Below are 27,168 nucleotides of genomic sequence, written 5' to 3' on the forward strand. Positions count from 1 at the left end.
TTGAAGAAAAATCAGGTAAAAGAATTAAAAAAAAAATGAAGAAACCTCAAGAATCATGTGGGACTCTATCAAGAGAAATAATTATGAGTAATGGAGTACCAGAACAGGGAGGGATAACAGAAAATACAGAGAAAATTGTTGAGGATTTGTTGGCAGAAAACTTCCCTGATATTGTGAAAGATGAGAAGATATCTATCCAAGATGCTCATCAAACTCCACATAAGGTAGATCTTAAAAGAAAGTCACCAAGATATATTATAACCAAGCTTGCCAAAACCAAAGATAAAGAGACAATTACAAGAGCCGCGAGGGATAAAAGAAAAGTCACCTACAAAGGAGAGCCAATAAGAATAAGCTCGGACTACTCGGCAGAAACCATGCAGGCAAGAAGGCAATGGGATCACATATTTAAAAAATTGAAGCAAAAAAACTGCCTGCCAAGAATCATATATCCAGCAAAATTGTCTCTTAAATATGAAGGTGAAATTAAGACATTTCCAGATAAACACAAGTTGAGGGAATTCGTAAAAACCAAACCAAAACTACAAGAAATACTAAAGGGAGTTCTTTGGTTAGAAAATCAATAATATCAGGTATCAACCCAAGACTAGAACACTGGGCAGAGCAACCAGAAGTCAACCCACACAGGGAAATCCAAAAAAACAAAGCAGGATTATAAAAAAAAAAAAAAAAAGCCCAAAACAGGGTAACAGCGATGTTATTGTATAAAAGAAGACAACATTAAAATAATAAAGAGGGACTAAGAAATGTAATCATACACCTTCCATATGGAGAGGAAGATACGGCGATACAAACAAATAAAAGTTAGTTTCAAATTTAGAAAAATAGAGGTAAATAATAAGGTAACCACAAAGGAGACAAACTATCCTACTCATCAAAATAAAATACGAGAGAAAAATACAGACTCAGCAGAAACAAAATCAACAACAACAAATATGAGGAAAGGACAATATACAATCTACTCAGCACATAAAATTAAGTGGGAAAAAGAAACTGTCAACAACACACAAAAAAGACATCAAAATGACAGCACTAAATTCATACCTATCCATAATTACCCTGAATGGACTAAATGCACCAATAAAGAGACACAGAGTGGCACAATGGATTAAAACACAAGATTCGTCTATATGCTGCCTACAAGAGACACACCTTAGACATGGAGACACAAACTAAAACTCAAAGGATGGAAAAAAACATATCAAGCAAACAACAATCAAAAAAGAGCAGGAGTGGCAATATTAATTTCTGACACAATAGACTTTAAAATTAAATACATCAGAAAGAATAAGCAAGGACACTATATAATGATTAAAGGGACAATACACCAAGAACATATAACCATGTTAAATAGTTATGCACCCAATGACGGGGCTGCAAGATACATAAAACAAACTCCATCAGCATTGAAAAGTGAGATAGACAGCTCCACAATAATAGCAGGAGACTTCAACACACCACTTTCAGTGAAGGACAGGACATCCAGAAAGAAGCTCAATAAAGACACGGATGATCTAAATGCCACAATCAACCAACTTGACCTCAAAGACATATACAGAACACTCCACCCAACAGCAACCAAGTATGCTTTCTTTTCTAGTGCACATGGAACATTCTCTAGAATAGAGCACATATTAGGTCATAAAGCAAGCCTTAGCAGAATCCAAAACATTGAAATATTACAAAGCATCTTCTCTGGCCATAAGGCCATAAAAGTAGAAATCAATAACAGAAAAAGCAGGGAAAATAAATCAAACACTTAGAAACTGAACAATGCCCTGCTCAAAAAAGACTGGATTATAGAAGACATTAAGGATGGAATAAAGAAATTCAGAGAATCCAATGAGAATGAAAACACCTCCTATCAGAACATTTGGGACACAGCAAAAGTGGTGCTCCGAGGCCAATTTATACCAATAAATGCACACATCCAAAAGGAAGAAAAGGCCAAAATCAAAGAATTACCCCTAGAACTTGAACAAATAGAAAGAGGGCAACAAAAGAAACCCACAGGCGCCAGAAGAAAACAAATAATAAAAATTAGAGCTGAACTAAATGAAATAGAAAACAGAAAAACAATTGAAAAGAATTAACAAGAACAAAAGCTGGCTTTTTAAAAAAATCAACAAAATTGATAAACCATTGGCCAAAATGACAAAAGAAAAACAGGAGATGAAGCAAATAACCCGAATAAGAAATGAGAGGGGCGATATTACAACAGACCCAAGTGAAATTAAAAGAATCATATCAGATTACTATGAAAAACTATACTCAAACAAATTTGAAAACCTACAAGAAATGGGGGAATTCCTAGAAACACACTACCTACCTAAACTAACAAAAAAAGAGGTAGAACAACTAAATAGACCCATCATAAGAGAAGAGATTGAAAAGGTAATCAAAAAACTCCCGACAAAAAAAAAGCCCTGCTCCGGACGGCTTCACTGCAGAGTTCTACCAAACTTTCAGGGAACAGTTAACACCACTACTACTAAGGTATTTCAGAGCATAGAAAAGGACAGAATACTACCAATCTCATTCTATGAAGCTGCCATATCCCTGATACCAAAACCAGGTAAAGACACCACAAGAAAAGAAAATTATAGACCTATATCCCTTATGAACTTAGATGCAAAAATCCTCAACAAAATTCTAGCCAATAGAATTCAACAACATATCAAAAAAATAATTCACCATGACCAAGTGGGATTCATACCAGGTAGGCAGAGATGGTTCAATATTAGAAAAACAATTAATGTAATCTACCACATAAATAAAAGACAAGAATCACATGATTTTATCAACTGGTGCAAAAAAGGCATTTGACAAAGTTCAACACTCATTCATGATAAAAACTCTCAGCAAAATAGAAATAGAAGGAAAATTCCTCAACATAACAAAGGGCATTTATACAAAGCCAACAGCCAACATCACCCTAAATGGAGAGAGCCTGAAAACACTCCCCTTGAGATTGGGAACCAGACAAGGATGCCCTTTATCACCATTCTTTTTCAACATTGCGCTGGAAGTCCTAGCTAGAGCAATTAGGATAGATAAAGAAATAAAGGGCATCCAGATTGGCAAGGAAGAAGTAAAAGTATCTCTATTTGCAGGTGACATGATCTTATACACAGAAAACCCTAAGGAATCCTCCAGAAAACTACTGAAACTAATAGAAGAGTTCAGCAGATTATCAGGATACAAGATAAACATACAAAAATCAGTTGGATTGCTCTACACCAACGAAAAGAACATCAAAGAGGAAATCACCAAATCAATGCCATTTACAGTAGCCAACAAGAAGATAAAATACTTAGGAATAAATCTTATCAGAGATGTAAAAGACATACAAAGAAAACTAAAGTACACTTCTGGAAGAAACCAAAAGAGACTTACATAAGTGGAAAAACGTTCTTTGCTCATTAGGAAGACTTAACATTATAAAAATGTCTATTCTACCAAAAGTGATCTATACATTTAATGCAATTCCGATTCAAATCCCAATGACATTCTTTAATGAGATGGAGAAACAAATCACCAACTTCATATGGAAGGGAAAGAGGCCCTGGATAAATAAGGCATTACTGAAAAAGAAGAACAAAGTGGGAGGCCTTACTTTACCTGATTTTAGAACCTATTATACCGCCACAGTAGTTAAAACAGCCTGGTACTGGTACAACAACAGATACATAGACCAGTGGAACAGAATTGAGAATCCAGACATAAATCCATCCACATATGAGCAGTTGATATTTGACAAAGGCCCCAAAACTGTTAAATGGGGAAAAGACAGTCTTTATAACAAATGGTGCTGGCATACCTGGATATCAATCTGCAAAAAAGTGAAACAAGACCCATACCTCACTCCATGCACAAAAACTAACTCAAAATGGATCAAAGACCTAAATATAAAATCTAAAACGATAGAGATCATGGAAGGAAAAATCGGGACAAAGTTAGGAGCCCTAGTACATGGCGTAAACAGTATACAAAACATTATAAAGAATGTAGAAGAAAAACTAGATAACTGGGAGCTCCTAAAAATCAAACACCTGTGCTCATCCAAAGACTTCACCAAAAGAGTAAAAAGACTACCTACAGACTAGGAAAAACTTTTTAGCTATGACATTTCTGATCAGCGCCTGATCTCTAAAATCTACATGATACTGCAAAACTCAACTGCAGAAAGACAAATAACCCAATTAAAAAATGGGCAAAAGATATGAATAGACACTTCACTGAAGAAGACATTCAGGTAGCTAACAGATATACAAGGAAATGTTCACGATCATTAGCCATTAGAGAAAGGCAGATCAAAACTACAATGCGATTTCATCTCACTCCTACAAGGCTGGCATTAATCCAAAAAACACAAAATAATAAATGTTGGAGAGGCTGTGGAGAGACTGGAACACTTATACACTGCTGGTGGGAATGTCAAATAGTACAACCACTCTGGAAATCGATTCAGTGCTTTCTTAAAAAGCGAGAAATAGAACTACCATATGATCCAGCAATCCCACTCCTTGGGATATATCCTAGAGAAATAAGAGCCTTTACACAAACAGATATATGCACACCCATGTTTATTGCAGCACTGTTTACAATAGCAAAAAGATGGAAGCAACCAAGGTGCCCATCAACGATGAATGGATAAATAAATTATGATATATTCACACGATGGAATACTACGCATGACTGAAGAACAGTGAGGAATCTGTGAAACATTTCATAACATGGAGGAACCTGGAAGGCATTATGCTGAGTGAAATTAGTAAGGTGCAAAAGGACAAATATTGTATAAGACCACTATTATGAGAACTGGAGAAATAGTTTAAACTGAGAAGAAAACATTCTTTTGTGGTTACGAGAAGGGGGAGGGAAGGAGGGTGGGAAAGGGGTATTCACTAATTAGACAGTAGATAAGAACTACTTTAGGCGAAGGGAAGGACAGCACACAATACAGGGGAGGTCAGCACAACTGGACTAAATCAAAAGCAAAGAAATTTTCTGAATAAACTGAATGCCTCGAAGGCCAGCGTAGCAGGGGCAGGGGTCTGGGGACCATGGTTTCAGGGGACATCTAAGTCAATTGGCATAACAAAATCTATTAAGAAAACATTCTGCATCCCACTTTGAAGAGTGGCGTCTGGGGTCTTAAACGCTAGCAAGCAGCCATCTAAGATGCATCAATAGGTCTCAACCCACCTGGATCAAAGGAGAATGAAGAACACCAAGGACACAAGGTGATTACGAGCCCAAGAGACAGAAAGGGTCACATGAACCAGAGACTACATCATCCTGAGACCAGAAGAACTAGATGGTGCCTGGCTACAACCAATGACTGTCCTGATAGGGAACACAACAGAGAACCCCTGAGGGAGCAGGAGAGCAGTGGGATGCAGACCCCAAATTCTCATAAGACCAGATTTAATGGTCTGACTGAGACTAGAAGGACCCCGGTGGTCATGGCCCCCAGACCTTATGTTGGCCCAAGACAGGAACCATTCCCGAAGCCAACTCTTCAGACATGGATTGGACTGGACAATGGATCGGAGAGGGATGCTGGTGAGGAGCGAGCTTCTTTGATCAGGAGGACACTTGAGACTATGTTGGCATCTCCTGCCTGGAGGGGAGATGAGAGGGTGGAAGGGGTTAGAAGCTAGCGAAATGGACACGAAAAGAGAGAGTGGAGGGAGAGAGCGGGCTGTCTCATTAGGGGGAGAGTAATTGGGAGTGTGTAAAAAAACAAAAAAGGAGTGTGTAGCAAGGTGTATATGGGTTTTTGTGTGAGAGACTGACTTGATTTGTAAACTTTCACTTAAAGCACAATAAAAATTATATTAAAAAACAATTACAATTTTCTTCAATAAACATGAAGTAAGAAACTTGGGATGGAGGCAGTTATTTTAGTTACTATAATAATTTTTCTTTTTCTTGTTAAAATGTAGTACCTCTGCATGCTAGAGGAGCCCCAGTGATGCAGTGGTTAAGAGTTGGCTGCTAACCAAAAGGTCAGCAGTTGAAATCCACCAGCCACTCCTTGGAAACACCATGGGGACGGTTCTACTCTGTCCTGTAGGGTTGCTATGAGTCAGAATCGACTCGATGGCAATGGGTTCAGGTATGTTAAAAAATTTTGAAAATACAGATAATCAAAAATAACTTTACAATTACAACCCTACTACCCAAAGATAACCACTTTTAAAACCTGGGTGTGTCTCCTTCCAGTGTTCTGCCCATGTGTACAAATATGAACACTTTCACAAAAATAGGATTTCACTACACATAGTGTTTTATAACCTATTTAACTCAACATTATATCATGAATATCCTTCCATGTCAAAAAGTCATCCCCAATATTGTTCATAATTGCATATTAGCCTATTGCTGGGCACTCAACATGATCCTAACTTTTTCCTATTCTAATGCTGCAATGATTTTCTTAGAATATATATCTTTTTTGCATGCTTCTGATATTTTTCATGAGGATAAATTCTCTGAAGTGGAACTGCTATTCAAAGATACATGCAGTAAAGTTTATAACTGGTTAAAAATCGTCTTGCAGAGAGGTTATACACTGACTTATCCTCTTTTACAGATCTAACACTGTATGATTCTAAGGTAGCCAAGGGCCTAAAAATAAGGAATAAACTAGGCATAAACTGCTGTTGGAAACCCTGGTGGCATAGTGGTTAAGTGCTACAGCTGCTAACCAAGAGGTCAGCAGTTCGAATCCGCCAGGCGCTCCTTGGAAACTCTATGGTGCAGCTCTACTCTGTCCTATAGGGTCGCTATGAGTTGGAATCGACTCGACGACAGTGGGGGTAGGTTTTTGTTTTTTGTTTTTGTGCACTGTTGTCAGCTACCATCAAGTTGCTGTTGACTCACGTTGACCCCACACGCAATGGAAAGAAATGGAGCCCAGTCCTGCACCATCCCCATGATTTGTTGAGGATCAGGTTGTTGTGATCCACAGGGTTTTCATTTTCAGAAGGAGATTGCCAGGCCTTCCTTCCTAGTCTGTCTTGGTCTGGAAACTGCTGAAACTTGTTCAGCAGCATGGCAATATGCAAGCCTCCAATGACAGATGGGTGTTAGCTGTGCATGAGGCTCATGGCCAGAAACCAAACCCAGGGCTCCTGCATGGAAGGTGAGAATCTACCACTGAACCACCACTGAACCCTCACTTTTTCTCTACCCTTAATGCACTTTTTCTCCACCCTTAATTCATTGGCTGGCACTATCTTGCCCACCCCGCCATGCTGGTTTTTGCATTCAGTGTGCTGTGTGCCAAAAAAGGAAGCAAAATAGAGTTAAAGCCTGAGGTGGTCTTGACAGGAAGCTGTTATCAGGTGATCCCTGTGGGGGCTGAGGGTGGAAAGGGGTCTCTCAGCAACTCCTAGCAGTACAGACTGCACTATATTCTAGGAAAATTTGCCACAGGGTCTGGTTTGAAAATTGTTATGATATGTCATTTTTCTTAACAGATTTATATGCACAAATAGTTCAAGTTGTTTGAACCGGGGGCGTGTTTGTTTTTTGTTGGGGCACACTCCACTGTCCCTAAGAGCCCTGAGGAAGAAAGCATTTTACAAGAAGCTAACAAAAGTCTGCTGGCACGAATTATAAAACTGTTGTTATTGAGATGGAAGCTAATTAAATTAAATCACTTGTTTTTCAAATAGAGCATGCATTATTGAGGGAACATCTGCTCTCTGAAAAGACCAGCGCCTGAATTCCTCAGAATTCTCTGGGTTATACTGACACCTGGTGGACCTAAGAACAGTTCTCAAACTTGAAAGTAAGAAGAAACCAAGATAGGAGGACTTCTATGTTCCTACTGGCATTGCCTAAGATAGTAACACCTTACATTGAAAAGTCAATACTTGCTTTGCAGTTGAAAAGAATGTCTACATTTATTAACTCAGAAGATACCTAGATGTCTTTTCTTTTTTCCATTAAAAAAAAAATTTTTCCATTACTGGTGAATATATTCCTCAAAGGGTCTTATTCCCCCATTCCTCCCTCCTTCCTGCTTTTCTTAGACCTTTCTCTTTCATTCTTTACTCTCCCTCCTGACTCAGAGCGCCACATTCCCTTGACAATTCCCAGACCTAATATTACCTGATTCTGAGAACTCTGTGAAGCTACTGTTTCTCCCAGAATGTAACTGAGAGCAGGGCTCAGTAAACTGTGCCCCACGTGCCAAATCCAACCTGCTGCCTGTTTTCAGAATCGTGTTTTACTGGACCACAGAAATGCTCATCCGTATACGTACTGTCCATGGCAAGCTTTTGTGCTCCCATGGCAGAGGGGAATAGTTGCAACAGAGACTGTACAGCCCAGAAGTCTAAAATATTTACTCTCGGGGGGTTGTTTACAGAAAGTTTGCCAACATCTGATTTAGAAAAAGGCAGCATGGGTCTCAGCCTCTGGAACTTGCTAGCTGCAGTACCCAAAGTTTCACACACACAGCAGTGCCCCAGATACATACAAAGGACTATGTTACCATTTGATTTCTATAAAGTTCCATTCTCAGGCACTTTCATAATTGGTTCTTCCTACCTCCCTCAACACACAGAATCATGTCTTCCCACTTCTCAACATGGAATCCCAGGTCATGCTGAAATATAAATCTTGTCACCCTCCTTAAGGTTTTTGACAATCCCTGAAAGTCAACAGGAGCCTCAAAGAAATCCAGTTCTCTCTCAGGTCCCAACACCACCATGTTTGAAAGGCCCTCACTGCCCTTCCCCCCAGTAGTTCAGGCCTCGACCCTGCTGCAGCTTTAGGGGCTGTCACCCTGCAACTCCCGTCAGGGTAGGTGCCCCTCTCCACCACCAGCTCACACACCTCACCCACCCCTGGGAGGCCCAAGCCTGGAGGGTACCTGAGTGAGCCCTGGGACACTGACTGCAGGTGCAGCACTTGAGAATGAAGGGTACAGAAATACAGGTCAAAAAATAAAAAGAGATATAAGTCTCCCAGGTCCCCGAAAAATAATTGAAGCAGGACAGAAAAGAAGAAAAGCATATTTCATTTCTGGTAAATATGAGAAAGAAGCAAATTCCAGAACATGTACCTTGCCAGTCTATAGCCCACGATCTAATGTGGAAGACATAATGCCTTTGACCTCGGGTCTGGGAGAGTTAGATTAATACTATCGGCATAGCCTTATGAAGAAAGCAGACACGGGCTTTGTGGACACAGTGAGATGGCCACGTGAGGTGTGGACTGTGACAGGATAGGAGGCCAGCAGTCTCCTGTGCATGGAGTGTTATCCGCATGAACTGCATACAGTAATAAAGGCCGGCTTGTAGCATTACTGTCCTGTCTGTGATCCACTCAGATGAAGTAATCCAATACCAAAAAAACCCATCCTTTTACCCATCCCTGCCCTCGTGGACACTTCCTCCAGAAACGACTACAACCACCACACCAACACCAACCAGACTTCATTCAGTATTATGTCCCTTCCATGGGTCTCAGTAGGGTTTCCTCAGGAAGTTTTCAAAGTTAGTTTCATTACCCCCCAGAAAAGTCATTTTTACATATGTACTTAAAGTATTCCTCTGGAGAGAAAGCAACAGTAGCAAGTATCAAAAACACATGCATTTGAGTCCGACCTTCCCTCTGTGAGCAAAGATGACATTTTATAAAACTACAGGAGTCACCCAAAATGATATAACAACACATTAAAATATCTTTGAGGAATTCCAACCATCAGTGGCTTTGATGAAGGTGGGCTAGCTCACTTAAAAACATAAATAATCTTTAAATAGAAGTGTATTCTGGGCCATGATCGATTGGCTAACTGTTCATTTCTTTAAGGACAGTGCTGAGGCAACTTGGAGGATTTTATCAAAGACATTTTTTATGGCTCTCCAGCCAAGACTCTTGATGGAAATTAAGGGGTGGGGGCTTCTAGTTTATGTGTTAGGAATCCCTAGTCACAAGAGTACATCGTAGCACAGAATTTTTAACTCATCATTTCTCATACTTAAAAACTTGAGAGTTGGCAGAGGGCCAGGGAGCATGGAGGGATGAAGAGGTAGAGCACAGGGCATTTTTAGGGCAGGTAAACCATTCTGTGTGATACTGTGATGGTGGACACATGACATTATGTATTTGTCAGAACCCATAGGCCTGCATGACACTAAGAGCGAACCCTACAGTAAACTATGGTTAATGATAAGGTATCAACATCAGCTCATCAATTCTAATAAATGTACCACAGAAATGCTAGAAGATGGTAGCAGCAGGAGCAACAGTATGCGAGGGAAATGGCGAAACAGTGTACATATGGGAATTCTCTCTACTTTCTGCAAAATTTTTCTGTAAATCTAGAACTGCTCTAAAAAATTAGCTTTACAGAAAAAAGTTAAAAATAAATTACAATTTTTAAAAAATTTGAGAGTTAAAATTTTGCTATCTTATTTATAATGGACAAAAAGTGGCAAGTCGGTTAAAAACTATTTTCAATGTGTTTTATGTAAACATGTGTCCTGGCAATACAGGAACTGCAGCACTGGAGTCTCAAATGAAATACATGTGAGTATGTCCCCATTCCCCATAAAAAACCTGTTGCCATCGAGTAGATTCCGACTCACAGCGTCCTCATTTAGAGAATCCAATAAAGAACGCCATGGTCAAGCTGTGCTAAGCGATGCCCAGTCAGATAAAACAGGTCACAGTATTCTTTTATGATCACATTTTTTAAATACAATAAGACTTCAGCAAAGGACTTCAACATCTGCTAGAAAGTTCAATTCCAACATTCTGCAATGGTTTGGTCACAGCAGGAGCTGCCATATAACAACAAACTTGTGGCCGAGAAACAGTGCTCTTTTCCCAAGACAGAAGATTCCAAGGGCATTGTCCAAGTCTGGGTGGAAACACCCAAAAGCCCAGGCAAACAATCCTGAAAGTAGAATGACTCATTCAGGTCACTCTTGTGGACTTAATACATGACGTGGCCAGAGAATGGCAGGCATAGCAGGTATGGCCTCTTCGCAACAAAAGAATTGCATTGCCAAGTTGTGAGACTTGTTTGAGAGGGAAGCTGTGGTCCTACTGTGCTCTAGATCATAAGGGGAGTCAAACGAGTTATCTGCAGCATATGCTGTATGAAAACCAATTTGGGACTCACCCTCCAGCCCACTGTCATAACTGTGCCTCCACAGAATCCAGGCTGTCTTCCTGCTGTTTCAATGTTCAGCAGAGTCAAACCTCTGCTATCTCTGTACAAGAGTAGCTGGACTTCAGTTCCCTGATGACATAATCAGAAAGCCAGGCCCAGGAGGAAACAGCAGCCACAGCAAACACAAACCCAGCCTGGGCTCAGAAAGAACGCTGGTCAGGTCCTTGCTGCTGCCATCTGGTTACATCCCTTTGCCAGGAGCCCACGGTAACTGGAAATCCTGAGCTATGCAGTAGTTATTAACCACAAGATCCGATAAAAACCCAGACGCTGGGATCTTTGACAAGAAGCTTAAATGAGCTGACATCATGTGAGTGGCTGTGAAATCATCTATGGAAGTCCAGGAGATCGAGGTGAAAAGGCCTCTAGGACATTTAGCAAGGGTACTGACAGGGGGACGTGATCACAGATCTTCTGAGACAGGTAGAACCTGGCATCGTAAGAATTCAAGGGACAATACTGTCTAGTGGGTCTCAAACTTCTACTTTAAGAGGACATTTCTTCCAGAGACACAATCTTGAGAATCTCTGACTTCATTCGGTTCCACTGATCAGTACCAAAACAAAAAGTATGAAGAATGAAGAATGGCAGGAAACATGAAAAAGGTAATTTTTTAAAAAAGACTTATTAATTAGGAAGCTCTGGTGACATAGTGGTTAAGAGTTCGGCTGCTAACCAAAAAGATCAGCAGTTCAAATCCACCAGCTGCTCCTTGGAAGTCTTATGGGGCAGTTCTACTCTGTCCTACAGGGCCACTATGAGTTGGAATTGACTCAGGAGCAATGGGTTTGGTTTTTTTGTTTATTATCAATCAGTGAATAATTTACATCAGAAATTATAACTATAAGATAATTATAATCATGAACTCTTTAAGAACGGGAGACCCATGTTGGTCAGAGCCAGTGGACGCCAGTCAAACTATGACAGCCTAGTCCCTCATTCTAGTTCAACCTCCAGCTCCTGTGGAGGAATAAGGTTAACCACTTGGAGTCAGAGTGCTTCACAATTTAACTAAATATTGGAACTATCACAGGTCGTGTGAATGCAGGGCCCGTTTTTGTATAGATGAAGTCCTAGTACTCATAGAAATATCCACCACAACAATGGAGCATAAAGTACGATTTAGTCGCCATGAGTCGAATGACTCGACAGCAACCAGTTTGGTTTATCACATATAAAATCCCAAAAGTACCCTGAGGGACCAAAGTAGTGGGCTGATGGCTGTGGGGATCATGGTCTCAGGGAACATCTAGCTCAATTGGCATAACATAGTTTATAAAGAAAATGTTCTACATTCCATTTTGGTAAGTAGCATCTGGGGTCTTAAAAGCTTGTGAGCAGCCATCTAAGATACTCCACTGGTCTCACCCCATCAGGAGCAAGGGAGAATGAAGAAAATCAAAGACACAAGGGAAAGATTAGTCCAAAGGACTAATGTATCACAACTACCACGGCCTTCACTAGACTGAGTCCAGTACAACTGGATGTGTCCAGGCTACTACCACTGACTGCTCTGGCAGAGATTACAACAGAGAATTCCAGACACAGCTAGAGAAAAATGTAGAACGAAATACTAATTTACTGTAAAATGGTACAACCACTTTGGAAATCGATCTGGCGTTTCCTTAAAAAGTTAGAAATAGAACTACCACACGACCCAGAAATCCCACTCCTCGGAATATATCCTAGAGAAATAAGAGTCTTTACGCAAACAGATATATGCACACCCATGTTTATTGCAGCACTGTTTACAATAGCAAAAAGCTGGAAGCAACCAAGGTGTCTATCAACGGACGAATGGATAAATAAATTATGGTATATTCACACAATGGAATACTACGCATCGATAAAGAACAATGATGAATCTGTGAAACATTTCATAACATGGAGGAACCTGGAAGGCATTATGCTGAGTGAAATTAGTCAGACGCAAAAGGACAAATATTGTATAAGACCACTATTATAAGATCTTGAGAAATAGTTTAAACTGAGAAGAAAACATTCTTTTGTGGTTATGAGGTGGGGAGGGAGGGTGGGTGGGAGAGGGTTATTGACTGATTAGATAGTAGACAAGAACTGCTTTAGGTGAAGGGAAGGACAACACTCAGTACAGGTCAGCACAACTGGACTGGACCAAAAGCAAAGAAGTTTCCTGAATAAACTGAATACTTTGAAGGTCAGCGGAGCAAGGGCGGGGGTTTGGGGACTATGGCTTCAGGGGACATCTAAGTCAATTGGCATAATAAATTCTATCAAGAAAATATTCTGCATCCCGCTTTGAAGTGTGGCATCTGGGGTCTTAAACGCTAACAAGCAGCCATCTAAGATGCATCAATTGGTCTCAACCCACCTGGACCAAAGGAGAATGAAGAACACCAAGGTCACAAGGTAATTATGAGCCCAAGAGACAAAAAGGGTCACATGAACTACAGACTACATGAACCTGAGACCAGAAGAACTAGAGGGTGCCCGGCCACAACCGATGACTGCCCTGACAGAGAGCACAACAGAGAACCCCTGAGGGAGTAGGAGAACAGTGGGATGCAGACCCCAAATTCTCATAAAAAGACCAGACTTAATGGTCTGACTAAAACTAGAAGAATCCCGGCAATCATGATCCCCAAACCTTCTGTTGGCCCAGGACAGGAACCATTTCTGAAGCCAACTCAGCAGACATGGATTGGACTGGACAATGGGTTGGAGGGAGATGCTGATGAGGAGTGAGCTACTTGTATCAGGTGGACACTTGAGACTATGTTGGCATTTCCTGTCTGGCGGGGAGATGGGAGAGTAGGGGGGTTAGAAACTGGGAAAACAGTCATGAAAGGAGAGACTGGAAGGAGGGAGCGGGCTGACTCATTGGGGGAGAGTAAGTGGGAGTACGTAGTAAGGTGTATATAAGTTTATATGTGAGAGACTGACTTGATTTGTAAACTTTCACTTAAAGTGAAATAAAAATTCTTTTAAAAAAAAAAAATACTGATTTACAAAGAAAGACCAGACTTACTGGCCTGACAGAGACTGGAGAAATCCCGAGAGTATGGCCCCCAGACACCCTTTTAACTCAGTACTGAAGTCATTCCTGAGGTTCGCCCTTCAGCCAAAGATTAGACAGGCCCATAAAACAAAATGAGACTAAATGGGCACACCAAATGAGGGGAGAGGATATGAAGGCAGAACGGGGCAAGAAAGTTCATAATGGGGAATCTGAGGTCAAGAAGGGGAGAGTGTTGACACTTCATGAGGTTGGCAATCAATGTCACAAAACAATGTATATTAATTGTTTACTGAGAAACTAATTTGCTCTGTAAAGCTTCATCTAAAGCACAATTTAAAAAAGAGCTTGTGGATTGAGTCCTGCCTCATTAATGTAACTGCCTCTAATCCTGACTCATTAACATCATAGAGGTAGGATTTACAACACATAGGAAAATCACATCAAATGACAAAATGGTGTACAATCACCTAATACTGGGAATCACGGCCTAGCCAAGTTGATACACATTTTGGGGGGATAAAATTCAATCCATAACAACTAGTTTTTTGCCCTCCTGTTTTATATTTTCAGGAGAAACCAAAATTATGAATATTCACACTGGACACGCTCTCAAAGCTTCTCCTGGGTGCCAAGCAAAGGGTGACTTAGCAATTAGCCAGTTAATCATATTAACAGAAAAGTCGGGCAGAATAATTTGGACCACATGGTGAGTAACTTGGCCTGATCATACATTTGGGATGTTCACCTTATTCATATAAGCCTGAACTTAATGTTCCTTTCATTTTGGGCATCATTTCAGGCTAGGCATGATGTTCTCAAAGAATCAGAAGGATTTATCTGTGATAGGCAGGAATGGATAACCAATTCTGATGATTATTTTGGATGAAAATGTCATCACCTTTGAGATTTATTTTAAACTTCTTTGAAAAGCTATTTTAACAGAATCGTAACAACTAATGTAATGTGCAATCTGGATTGGATCCTAGATCAGAATTTTTTGAGGGAAGGAGGAGCTAAAAAGGATATTATTGAGAAAACTGGTAAAATAAGAATATGGTCTGTAGATGAGATAATGGCATTGTGTCAATGTGAACTTTCTTATTTTGATAACTGAACTGTAGCATGTAAGAGACCGTCCTTGCTCTTAGGAAACACACACTAAAAAATTTAGAGGCATCTTGTCTACAACATACTCTCAAACAGTTCAGAACAAAACAATGCACGTATATTTCAAGAGGAAATGCGGTAAAGCAATAACAACTGGGGAATCTGAGTAAAGGGCATGGGAGTTCTTTGTACTATTGAAACTTTGCTGGAAGTCAGAAGTAATTTCAAAACAAAAACTTGCAGAAAACTTTTAAAGCAGTTTTAACAACCCATTGATAGTAACCCTATATTCTAAAACAAAGCCAAATTAATATGGTGTAATAAATTGCATATCTCAGTTAATTTTAATAGTGTATTAACCAGGAAAACACTGCTTGAGTTTTATTTAATTATAAAAATCACTGACTCTTAAGGTTAGAAGAGAACTAACAGACTAATTATCTCAAACATCCATATTTTCCAATATAACACCATAAGAAATTCAATAATATAAAAATAAGCAGAGTACAAATCACGAATCATGCACAGAAGAGTATGTCATACCTTGAATTGCTGTTGATCTCCACCCAGCCCAGCTTCCATGACACATGAAGCAAAAGTCCACCAATTAATGTCTGCCACCTGCAATAAATACCAATGTGAATTAAACAGTGGTGTTCTCAAACACTAGGCAGCACAGCAGATTTGATGAGTGACACAAACACATCCAGTCCTTCTTCAACTCTTTTCTCCTACTCTTTCCTAATTATGAACCCATTTCTCACACCTTTCCTTCTCACTCTCTGCTATTGCCTTGAGTCTAGCTGCTGCACTGAGTGCTGACATTGATGTTCTCTCCTTACTCTAGACTGTTCCTGAATAATGTTACCTGCAGCCTCTGCTTCTCCCACTGCTCTGCACTGATGATTCCCAAATCCCTGCTCTCACCCAGATACCGCCACCCTGATATCCCACAAGCTCCCAATTTTAACATGCCTAAAACATTAATTAGAACTTCTCCCCATATCCTGATCATCCTTTTGCTATCCTTAATCAGCCAAACAAAAACCTAAACTCATCCTAGCCCTTCCTCCTTATTCACCTCCTTCATTTAGACATAAAATCTTACTGATTTTATCCCAGTAGTAGCTCTCAAATCTGAAACCATCTCCTCCATCCCCTCTGCCTCTACCTTATTTCATGCTCTCATTATCTCAGCTCTGGACCACACACAGCATTAGTCCCCTAACTGGTCCTGCCTCTCCAGGGTTGTCCCACAAAATTCATTTTCTATCTTGTAGCTACAGAGTTCATTCTAAAATTCAAATTTAATTGTGTTGTATGCTTGTCTGCCCTAGTGGTACAATGGTTAAGAGCTCAGGCTACTAACCAAAAGGTCAGCTCGAATCAGCCACTCCTCGGAAACCTTATGGGGCAATTCTATCCTATAAGGTCACTATGAGTCGGAATTGAAGTCACAGCGATGGGTTTGGCTTTTTTTTTTTTTTTTCTTTCTTTTTTTGGTATGCTTGTTTTAAAAACAGTTGATTCTCAATATCACTCCTAGGTATTTATCTCGAAGACTTGAAAGCAGAGAGTCAAACAGATAATTATCTACCAGTGTGCACTGCAGCATTATTCACAATAGCCAAGAGATGGAAACAACCTAAGTGTACAACAAAAGATGAATAGATAAACAAAATGTATATCCATACATATCCATACGATGGAATATTACTCAGTTAAAGAGAAATAAAGTCCTGACACATATGACAACATGGGTGAACCTTGAAAACATTATGCTAAATAAGTCAGACACATAAAGACAAATATAGTGTGATTCCACTTATATGAAATACCTAGAATAGGTTAATGCATAGAGACAGAAGTTAATTAGTGGTCACGAGGGGCTGAGGGAAGGTGGGAATGGGGACTTCCTGCTTAAGGGGCACCGAGTTTCCATTGGGGTGATGAAAAACTTTCGGAAATGGATACTGGTAATGGTTGCACAATATGGTGAATGTCCTTAGTGTCAATAAACTGTACACTTAAAAATGACTAAAATAGAGTTGATCACAAAAGGACGAATACTGTATGAGACCAAAAAAAAAGAAACAAATCCACTGACGTCAAGTCAATTCCAACTCATAGCGACCCTATAGGACAGAATAGAATTGCCCATAGGGCTTCCAAGGAGCGCCTGGTGGATTCAAACTGCCAAACTTTTGGTTAGCAGTCATAGCTCTTACCTACTACGTCATCAGGGTTTCCTTGTTGATATCACTATTATAAAAACCCAAGAAAAGGTTTACACACAGAAAAAAGTAATCTTTGATGGTTATGAGGGAGGGGAGGGGAAATCACTAATTAGATAGTAGACAAATGTTTAACTTTGGTAAAAGGAAAGACAGTACCGCTTGACCAAGGCAAGGTAATAGAAGCTTCCTGAAACATATCCAAATACCTTGAGAGAATCAGTTACTGGGGCTGAGGGCTGGGCACCATGGTCCCAGGGGACATACAGGTCAATTGACATAACACAGTTCATAAAGAAAATGTTCTACATCCTACTTTGGTGAGTAGCATCTGGGGTCCTAAAAGCTTGAAGCGGCCATCTAAGATACATCTGGTGCTCCCATTATGTTCAGAGCAAAGGAGAATGAAGAAAACCAAAGACACAAGGAGAATACTAGTCCAAAGGACTACTGGACCACACGAACCACAGCCTCTACCAGCCTGAGCCCAGAAAAACTAGATGGTGCCAGGCTACTACCACCAACCACTCTGACAGAGATCACAATAGAGGGTCCAGGGCAAAGTAGGAGAAAATGCAGAACAAAATTAAAATTCACAAAAAAGGGCTAGACTTACGGGTCTGACAGAGACCAGAGGAACCCCCAAGACTATGGCCACTAGACACCCTGCTATCTCAGAACTGAAGCCACTCCTGAAGCCCATTTTTCAGACACAAACTAGGCAGGCTTATAAAACAAACAATGACACATGTGAAGGATGTGCTTCTTAGTTCAATCAAGTATACAAAACCAAATAGGCACAATCTGCCCAAAAGCAAAGACTGAGAAGGCACAAAGGGACAGGAAAGCTGGATGAATGGACACTGAGAATCCAGGATGGAAAGGGCAAGGGGGAGAGTGCTGACACATTGTGGGGATTTCAACTAATGTCATAAAACAATTTGTAAATAAAATTTTTGAATGAAAAAAAATCTGGGCTGTAAACTTTCACCTAAAATAAAATAAAATTTTTAAAACTGGTTAAAATAGCAAAAAAATTTTCTTATATATATTTTACCACAATAAAAGTAAACAAACAAACAAAACAAAACAGTATATTCTTCCCCTTGTCACAGGCAGCAGCTCTTGGCCTCTTTCTGGGATCAGGATGTTCATGTGACACCTCCCATAAGCCCAGAGAGTTTAGGGGCCTCACTAAGGGCAGCACAGGTTATAAACACCCTGCCTCTCCCACTCCAGAAAATACATGCCAGCGACAAATGAGTGAGGCAAAACTTTACATGCATAATGGCCTATATATAGGCATAGCCTTATTCTGTTCCACTCTAATTGCTTTTTCATTTTAGGTGGATCATTCATAAACTTCAAAACCTTATTTTTAGTTCTAAATGACATGCAACATTTCACCTCAGAAGTAGTTACAACATGCCCAAGTGTTGCCACACTACAGTTGAGAACGCCTGGCCTACAGGATAAAGTCACAGGTGTATGTAACACACAGCCCTCTGGGACCTATGCCTGGCCCTCTGCTGGATCAGCTCCAGTCCATCTGCTGTGGGCAGCCACATTCCAGCCACACTGACAATCCACACAGCCTCTGGAATGTGCTAGCCATTCCATGCATCCAGGAGTTTGCACGTGCTATCCTCCTGACTGGAGCCCTGTTGACGCAGTGGTTAGTGGCTGCTAACAAAAAGGTCAGCAGTTCAAATCCACCAGCCACATGAGTCGGAATCGACTCAACAGCAAGGGGTTTGGTTTGGTTTTATTCTCCTGACTAGAGCCCTGGTGGTGCAGTGGTTAAGCACTCAGCTGCTAAACAGCACTTTGGTGGTTTGAACCTATCAGCTGCTCCACAAGGGAAAAAGATGTGGCAGTAAAGATTACAGCTTTGGAAACTCTACGGGGCAGTTCTACTCTGTCCTACAGGGTTGCTAGGAGTTGCAATCAACTCAACGGCAACAAGTTTGGTTTTGGGTTTTAGCCTCCTGACCCATAGCGTTCTCATCTCCTTGTGTGTCAGTGAACACCTGCTCATCCTCTAAGACCCAGGTTTCCTGTCTCCTTTGTAAAGCCTCGCTGACCCAGCCAAGCAGAAATCACTGTCCCTCCAAAGTGCTGACTCTGTGCTACTTACGTCATCAGGGCACTTATCACACTACATAGCAGTTATTTACTTATTTTTATCTAGATTACAAAATCCTCTAGAATTAGATAAGACTATGCTTTTTTTATATATGGAGCCCTGGTGGCACAGTGGTTAAAAACTCGGCTGCTAACCAAATGATGGGTAGTTCAAATCCACCAGCTGCTCAGTGGAAGCCCTACGAGGCAGTTCTACTCTGTCCTCCAGGGTGACTATGAGTTGGAATCTGCTGGATGGCAATGGGTTTGGTTTTTGGTTTTATGCTTAAACATTGAACGTAGCAGGCACTCAGGAAAATGACTATTGTAACAAGTTGATGGATGAATAAAGAGATAAATAAACCAGATGAATCTCCAACCCTGCAGCACACATGAGCCTCTTATAAAAGAGTTACAAGCAATTGAGAGTTCTTTACAATCGGTAACTTTTAGGAGAATACTGGGTCTCTAAAACTCCGAGACAAGCATTTTTATCACAAGAGCAACTATTTCATCTAGAAGTGGTATAAAGGGAAATTTAACAATAAATTGCCATTTGTAATGACAAATATTTAAATGCTATCACATATTTTGTAAGCAGTTAGCAGGCTAAGGCTAAGCGATATTTTTATCCTAGCTTTTTGGAATTTGTATAACTCTCTTTTTGTCACTTTTTTCTATTTAGCATGCAGAACAAATCCACAACCTTTGTTGCATATCTATTTGAGAAAGCATGACTTAGTTTTTCTCTCTGAGCAATTTAATTCTTTGAGCTCCCCAGAGTCTCAGCAATATACCTTTCAAAAATGCTCCCAAGCCATGGTTTTCTAGGAATTTATTTTCTACAAGTCATAAAACCAGCTCTGAGGCTATATAATGCACTGAATAAAGATGTAACCACTTATTTACCACTATTCATTGAGCGAGAAGCCCTGGTGGCACAGTGGTTAAGCACTGGGCTGTTAACCTAAAGGTCAGCAGTTTGAATCCACCAGCCACTCCACGGGAGAAAGATGTGGCAGTCTGCTTCCATAAAGATTACAGCTTGGAAACCCTACAAGGTAGTTCTACTCTGTCCTACAGGGTCGCTGTGAATGGGATCAATTCCATGGCATAAGTTTATTCACTGAGCAGGAGCTAGGTGGCAGGAGCTGTGCTAGGCATTGGGACTAAATAGTGAACAAGCAGACACGGCCATGCTTGGTCTACAGCAGTAGTTCTCAAACAAGTGATTTTTCCCCAAAGGGACGTTTGGCAATGTCTAGAGACATTTTTGGTTGTCACACAGGGCAAGCAGCCTGGTAGTGCACATGGTTAAGTACTCAGTTGCTAACCAAAAGGCTGGTGGTTCAAATCCACCCAGGGAGAAAGACCTGGAAATCTGCTTCCATAAAGACTATTGTTGTTACAGAAAGACAAAGAACCCAATTAAAAAATGGGCAAAGGATATGAACAGGCACTTCACCAAAGAAGATATTCAGGTAGCTAACAGATGCATGAGGAAATGCTCACAAACATTAGCCATTAGAGAAATGAAAATCTAAACTATCATGAGACACCATCTCACCCCAACGAGGCTAGCATGAAAACAAAAAACACAAAATAATAAATGTTGGAGAGGTTGTGGAGAGACTGCAACACTTATACACTGCTGGTGGGAATGTAAAATGGCACAATCACTTTGAAAATCAATTAGGCACTGCCTTAAAGAGCTAGAAATAGAAGTACCATACGATCCAGTAATCCCACTCCTTGGAATATACACTAGAGAAATAAGAGCCCTCACACGAATAGATATACACACACGTGTGTTCGCTGCAGCACTGTTCACAATAGCAAAAACATGGAAAAAACCTAGATGCCCATCAATGGACAAATGGATAGACAAATCATGGCATACTCACACAATGGAATACTACACGATAAAGAACAATGATAAATCCGCTAAACATCTCGTAATGTGGATGAATTTGGAAGGCATTATGCTGAGTTAAATTAGTCATTTGCAAAAGGATAAATATTGTATAAGACCACTATTATAAAAACTCAAGAAAAGATTTAAACACAGAAGAAAACATTCTTTGAGGGTTATGAGGGTGGGGAGGGAGGGAAAGTGGTATTCACTAACTAGATAGTAGATAAGAATTATCTTAGGTGAAGGGAAGGACAACATACATACAGGGCAAGTCAACACAACTGGATTAAACCAAAAACTAAGAAGTTTCCTGAATATAACCAAACACTTCAAGGGACAGAGTAGCAGGGGCGGGGGTCTGGGGACCATGATTTCAGGGGACATCTAGTTCAACTGGCGTAACAAGGCATATTAAGAAAATGTTCTGCATCCCACTTTGGTGAGTGTTATCTTGGGTCTTAAAAGCTAGACAGCAGCCATCTAAGATGCATCAATTGGTCCCAATCCATTTGGAGCAAAGGAGAATGAAGAATACCAAAGACACAGGGAAATATTAGCCCAAGAGACAGAAAAACCCATTGCCATCAAGTCGATTTCAACTCATAGCGAAGGGGCCACATAAACCAAAGATTCTATCAGCCTGAGACCAGAAGAACTAGATACTGCCTGGCTATCACCAATGACCACCCTGACACGCAATACAACAGAGAGTCCCTGACTCAGCAGGAGAAAACTGGGGTGCATAACTCAAATTCTAGTAAAAAGACAAGATGTAATGCTCTGAGACTGGAGGAACCCCAGGAGACATGGCCCCTGGACTCTCTGTTAACCCAGAACTAAAACCATTCCTGAAGCCAGCTCTTCAGACAAAGATTAGACTGGACTATGAGTCATAAAATGATTCTCGTGAAGAATGTGCTTCTTAGTTCAAGTAGATACACGAGACTAAATGGGCAGCTCCTGTCCAGAGGTGAGATAAGAAGGCAGAAAGGGACAGGAGCTGGCTGAATGGACATGGGAAATCCCAGGTGGAAAGGAGGAGTGTGCAGTCACATTATAGACAGAGCAAGGGTCTCAAAACCACGTGCGTATAAATTTTTGTATGCAAAACTAACTTGAGCTGTAAACTTTCACTTAAAGCACAATTAAAAAAAAAAAAAAGACTTGTTGCTGTTGTTAGGTGTCATCAAGTCTGTTTGACTGATAGCAACCCTATGTACAACAGAACAAAATACTCCCTGGTCCTTCGCCATCCTAACAATCACTGTTATGCTTAAGCCCACTGTTGCAGCCACTGTGTCAATCCATCTCATTGAGGGTCTTCCTCCTTTTTGCTGACCTTCTACTTTACCAAGCATGATGTCCTTCTCCAGGGACTGATCCCTCCTGACAACATGTCCAAAGAATGTGAGATGTAGTCTCGCTATTCTTACTTATAAGGAGCATTTTGGTTGCAATTCTTCCAAGATAGATTTGTTCATTCTTTTAGCAGTCCATGGTATATTCAATATTCTTCTCCAACACCACAATTCAAAGACGTCAATTCTTCTTCGGTCTTCCTTATTCATAATCCAGCTTTCCTATGCATATGAGGCAACTGAAAACATCACGGCTTGGTTCAGGCACACCTTGGTCTTTATACAAAATTTATACACGCATACAAAAATTTATCCACACGTGGTTATGAGACCCTAGTTGCTCTCTCTGTAATTTGACAGCACACTTCTCCTTTGCTTTTGAACAATTTCAAGAGGTCTTTCACAGCAGATTTGCCCAATGCAATGCATCTTTTGATTTTTTGACTGCTGCTTCCATGGGTGTTGATTGTGGATCCAAGTAAAATGAAATTCTTGAAAACTTCAATCTCTTTCCCATTTTTCATGATATTGCTTATTGGACTAGTTGTGAGGATTTTTATTTTCTTTATGTCGAGGTGTAATCCATACTGAAGGCTGTGGTCTTTGATCTTCATCAGTAAGTGCTTCAAGTTCTCTTCACCTTCAGCAAGCAAGGTTGTTCATCTGCATAACACGGGTTGTTAATGAGTCTTCCTCCAATTGTGATGCCCCCTTCTTCATCATAGAATACAGCTTCTTGGATTATTTGCTCAGCATACAGATTCAATAGCTATGGTGAAAGGACACAACCCCGACACATACGTTTCCTGACTTTAAACCACACACTATCCTCTTGTTCAGTTTGAACAACTGCCTCTTGATCTATATACAGGTTCCTCATGAACACAATTAAGTGTTCTGGAATTCCCTTTCTTCGCAGTGTTATCCATAGTTTGTTCTGATCCACACAGTCAAATGTCTTTGCATAGTCAATAAAGCACAGGTAAACATCCTTCTGGTATTCTCTGCTTTCAGCCAGGATCCATCTGACAGCAGCAATGATATCCCTGGTTCCGAGTCCTCTTCTGAATTGGGGTTGAACTTCTGGCAGTTCTCTTTCATATACTGCTGCAGCCACTTTTGAATGATCTTCAGCAAAATTTTACTTGCATGTGATACTGATAATGTTCGATAATTTCCGAATTCGGTGGAATTACCTTTCTTGGGAACAGGCATAAATATGGATCTCTTCCAGCCGGTTGGCCAGGTAGCTGTCTTCCAAATTTCTTGGCATAGACAAGTGAGCACTTCTAGAGCTGCATCCATTCGTCGAAACATCTCAACTGGTATTTCGTCAGTTTGTGGAGCCTCGTTTTTCACTAGTGCCTTCAGTGCAGCTTGGACCCCTTCCTTCAGTACCATTGGTTCCTGTTCATATGGTACCTCCTGAAATGGATAAACATTGACCAACTTTTTTTGGTATAGTGACTGTGTATTCCTTCCATCTTCTTCTGATGCTTCCTTCATTGTTTAATATTTTCCCCGTATAGTCCTTCAATATTGCAACTCAAGGCTTGTATTTTTTCTTCAGTTCTTTCAGCTTGTGAAACACTGAGCATTTTCTTCCCTTTTGATTTTCTAACTCCATGTCATTATAATACTTTGTCTTCTCGAGTCACCCTTTGAATTCTTCTGTTCAGCTCTTTGACTTCATCATTTCATCCATTTGCTTTAGCTATTTGACGTTCAAGAGCAAATTTCAGTGACTCTTCTGAAATCCATGTCTTTCTTTCCTGTCATTTTAATGACCTCTTCCTTTCTTCTTGTGTGGTGTCCTTGATATCATTCCACAACTCATCTGGTCTTCAGTCATTAGTGTTCAATGCATCAAATTATTGCGATGATCTCTAAATTCAGGTGGGATATACTCAAGGTCATACTTTGGCTCTCATGGAGCTGTTCCAACTTTCTTCAGTTTCAGCTTGAACTTGCATATGAGCAAGTGATGGTCTGTTCCACAGTTGGCCTCTGGCCTTATACTGACTGATGATATTGAGCTTTTCCATCATCTCTTCACACGGATGTAGTCGATTTGATTCCTGTGTATTCCATCTGGCAAGGTCCATGTGTATAGTTGTCATTTATGTTGGTGAAAAAGGTATTTGCAATGAAGAAGGTGTTGGCCTTGCAAAATTCTATCATTCAATCTCCAGCATTGTTTCTACCACCAAGGCCATATTTTCGAACTACTGATCCTTCGTCTTTGTTTCCAACTTTCGCATTCCAACCTCCAGTAACTACCAACGCATCCTGATTGCACGTTTGATCCATTTCAGACTGCAGAAGTTGGTAAAAATTTCTTCATCTTTGCCCTTAGTGGTTGGTGGGTAAATCTGAATAATAGTCATACTAATTGGTCTTCCTTTTAGGTGTATGGATATTATCCTATCACCGACAGCACTGTACTTCAGGACAGATCTTGAAATGTTCTTTTTAACAATAAATGAAACACCATTCTTCAAGTTGTCATTCCCAGCATAGTAAACCACATGATTGTCCAATTCAAAATGGCCAATTCCAGTCCATTTCAGCTCACTAATACCTAGGATATCAATATTTCTGCATTCCTTTCCATTTTTGATGGCTTGGAAGTCTGTAAAGATTACAGCCAGAAAACCCTATGGGGCACTTCTACTCTATCACATGGGGTTTCTATGTGTTGAAAATAACTCAATAGCACCCAACAACAACAACAGGGACAGTATGCTACTAGCATCTATCTGGTGCAAGGCAGCCAGGGATGCTGCTAAACATCCAACAATGCACAGGACAGCCCTCAACAAGGAATTATTCAACTCAAAATGTCAATTTTGCAGAGATTGAGAAACCCTGGTCTAATGAGAGGACCCCTGGTGGTACAGTGGTTAGGCTGTTCAAACCCACCAGCCACTCTGCTGAAGAAAGATGTGGCAGTCTGCTTCTGTAAAGATTTATACCCTCGGAAACCTTCTGTGGCAGTTCTACTCTTTCCTATAGAGTCGCTATGAGTCAGAACCTATTCAACGGCAGTGGGTGAGTCTAGTGAGAAGTAAGATAATTAACCAATAATTACAACAGAATTACAATGTGATAAAGCCTTAACAGGAAGAGTACCAGGCACTACAAGCAGCCCTAGCAAGGAAAACTAATCCAGTCTGATGAGTCAGGGAAAGCTTCCTAGAGGAAGTAAATGTGAACAAAAGCCTGAAGTGTTCACAGCAGAAGGCACAGAATGGACAAAAGTCCAGAGGTAAGAGGGAAATGGCTCTTTCAAAGCTTCTCAGAGAAATCCGATTGTTGTGGATCTTAGCATTTGAGCATTCCAGGGAGAGTGGATGACACTGGAGAAAGGGGGCCAGCCATGAAGGGCCATGTCAACCACATCACAGAGCTGGGACTTCAAAGTGGGAACCCACTGAAGAGTTTCAAGTATAGGAGTGACACCGTCAGATTTACATTTGGGGAAAACTCCTTCTCTTGACAAGGGAGAGGATGTTTTTGAAAGAAGGAAAAGAAGCAGGTTAGGTGGTTGTTACAGTGATTTGGAGAAGACAGTGGCCTGGGAAGAGGCAATGGGTATGAAGACGGTGGACAGATTCCAAAGATGTTTAGGCGGTCCTGTGGTCCCCTGGTGGCATAAATAGTTTGTGCTTGACTACTAACGTAAAGGATGGAAATCTGAACTCACCCAGGGGTGCCATGAAAGAAAGGCCTGGCAATCTACTTTCATAAAGAGTACAGCCAAGAAAACCCTTTGAAGCTGTTCTACTCTGTAACACATAGGGTCGCCATGAATTAGAATCAACTCAGTGGCAATGGATTTGGTTTTTGTGCAGTTAATTATGGAGCCCCCCCTTTTTTTTTTTTATGGCAAGACAGTTAAAGCACTTGGCTACTAACTAAAAGGTTGCAGGTTTGAATCCACCACAGGCACCTCAGAAGAAAGGTCAAGCAATCTAATTCTTAAAGATCACAGCCACTGAAAAGCCCATGGTTAAGGAAGAAAAAAGAAAAGAAAACCCCATGGCACACAGTTCTACTCTGAAACACATGGGGTTCCCATGAGTTGAAACTGACTTGACAGCAATTAATTTGGTTTTTTGGTTTGGTAGTTAATTGGATGTTGGAGATGAAGGAGACAAATGAATCAAGAATAACTCCCAGGTTTCTGACCATGAAAGAGGGTACCA

The 27,168-nt window shown here is 40.6% G+C and overlaps 1 protein-coding gene across 4 annotated transcripts in view; it reads right to left on the reverse strand.

Annotated features, from left to right (window-relative positions):
* The window catches only part of TMEM241 (transmembrane protein 241), a 214,907-nt gene that overhangs the window by 160,565 nt on the left and 27,174 nt on the right, over positions 1-27,168 (reverse strand). For all 4 annotated transcript variants that reach the window (XR_007519232.1, XM_049900497.1, XM_049900496.1 and 1 more), the window contains exon 3: positions 15,873-15,950. Coding sequence is in view for 3 of the 4 variants with exons in the window: in XM_049900497.1 (XP_049756454.1) it covers positions 15,873-15,950 (78 nt within the window). In the remaining variant the exon portion in view is untranslated. The remainder of the gene's footprint in view (positions 1-15,872; positions 15,951-27,168) is intronic.

This window comes from Elephas maximus, chromosome 11 (assembly GCF_024166365.1).
Source record: "Elephas maximus indicus isolate mEleMax1 chromosome 11, mEleMax1 primary haplotype, whole genome shotgun sequence".
NCBI lineage: Eukaryota > Metazoa > Chordata > Mammalia > Proboscidea > Elephantidae > Elephas > Elephas maximus.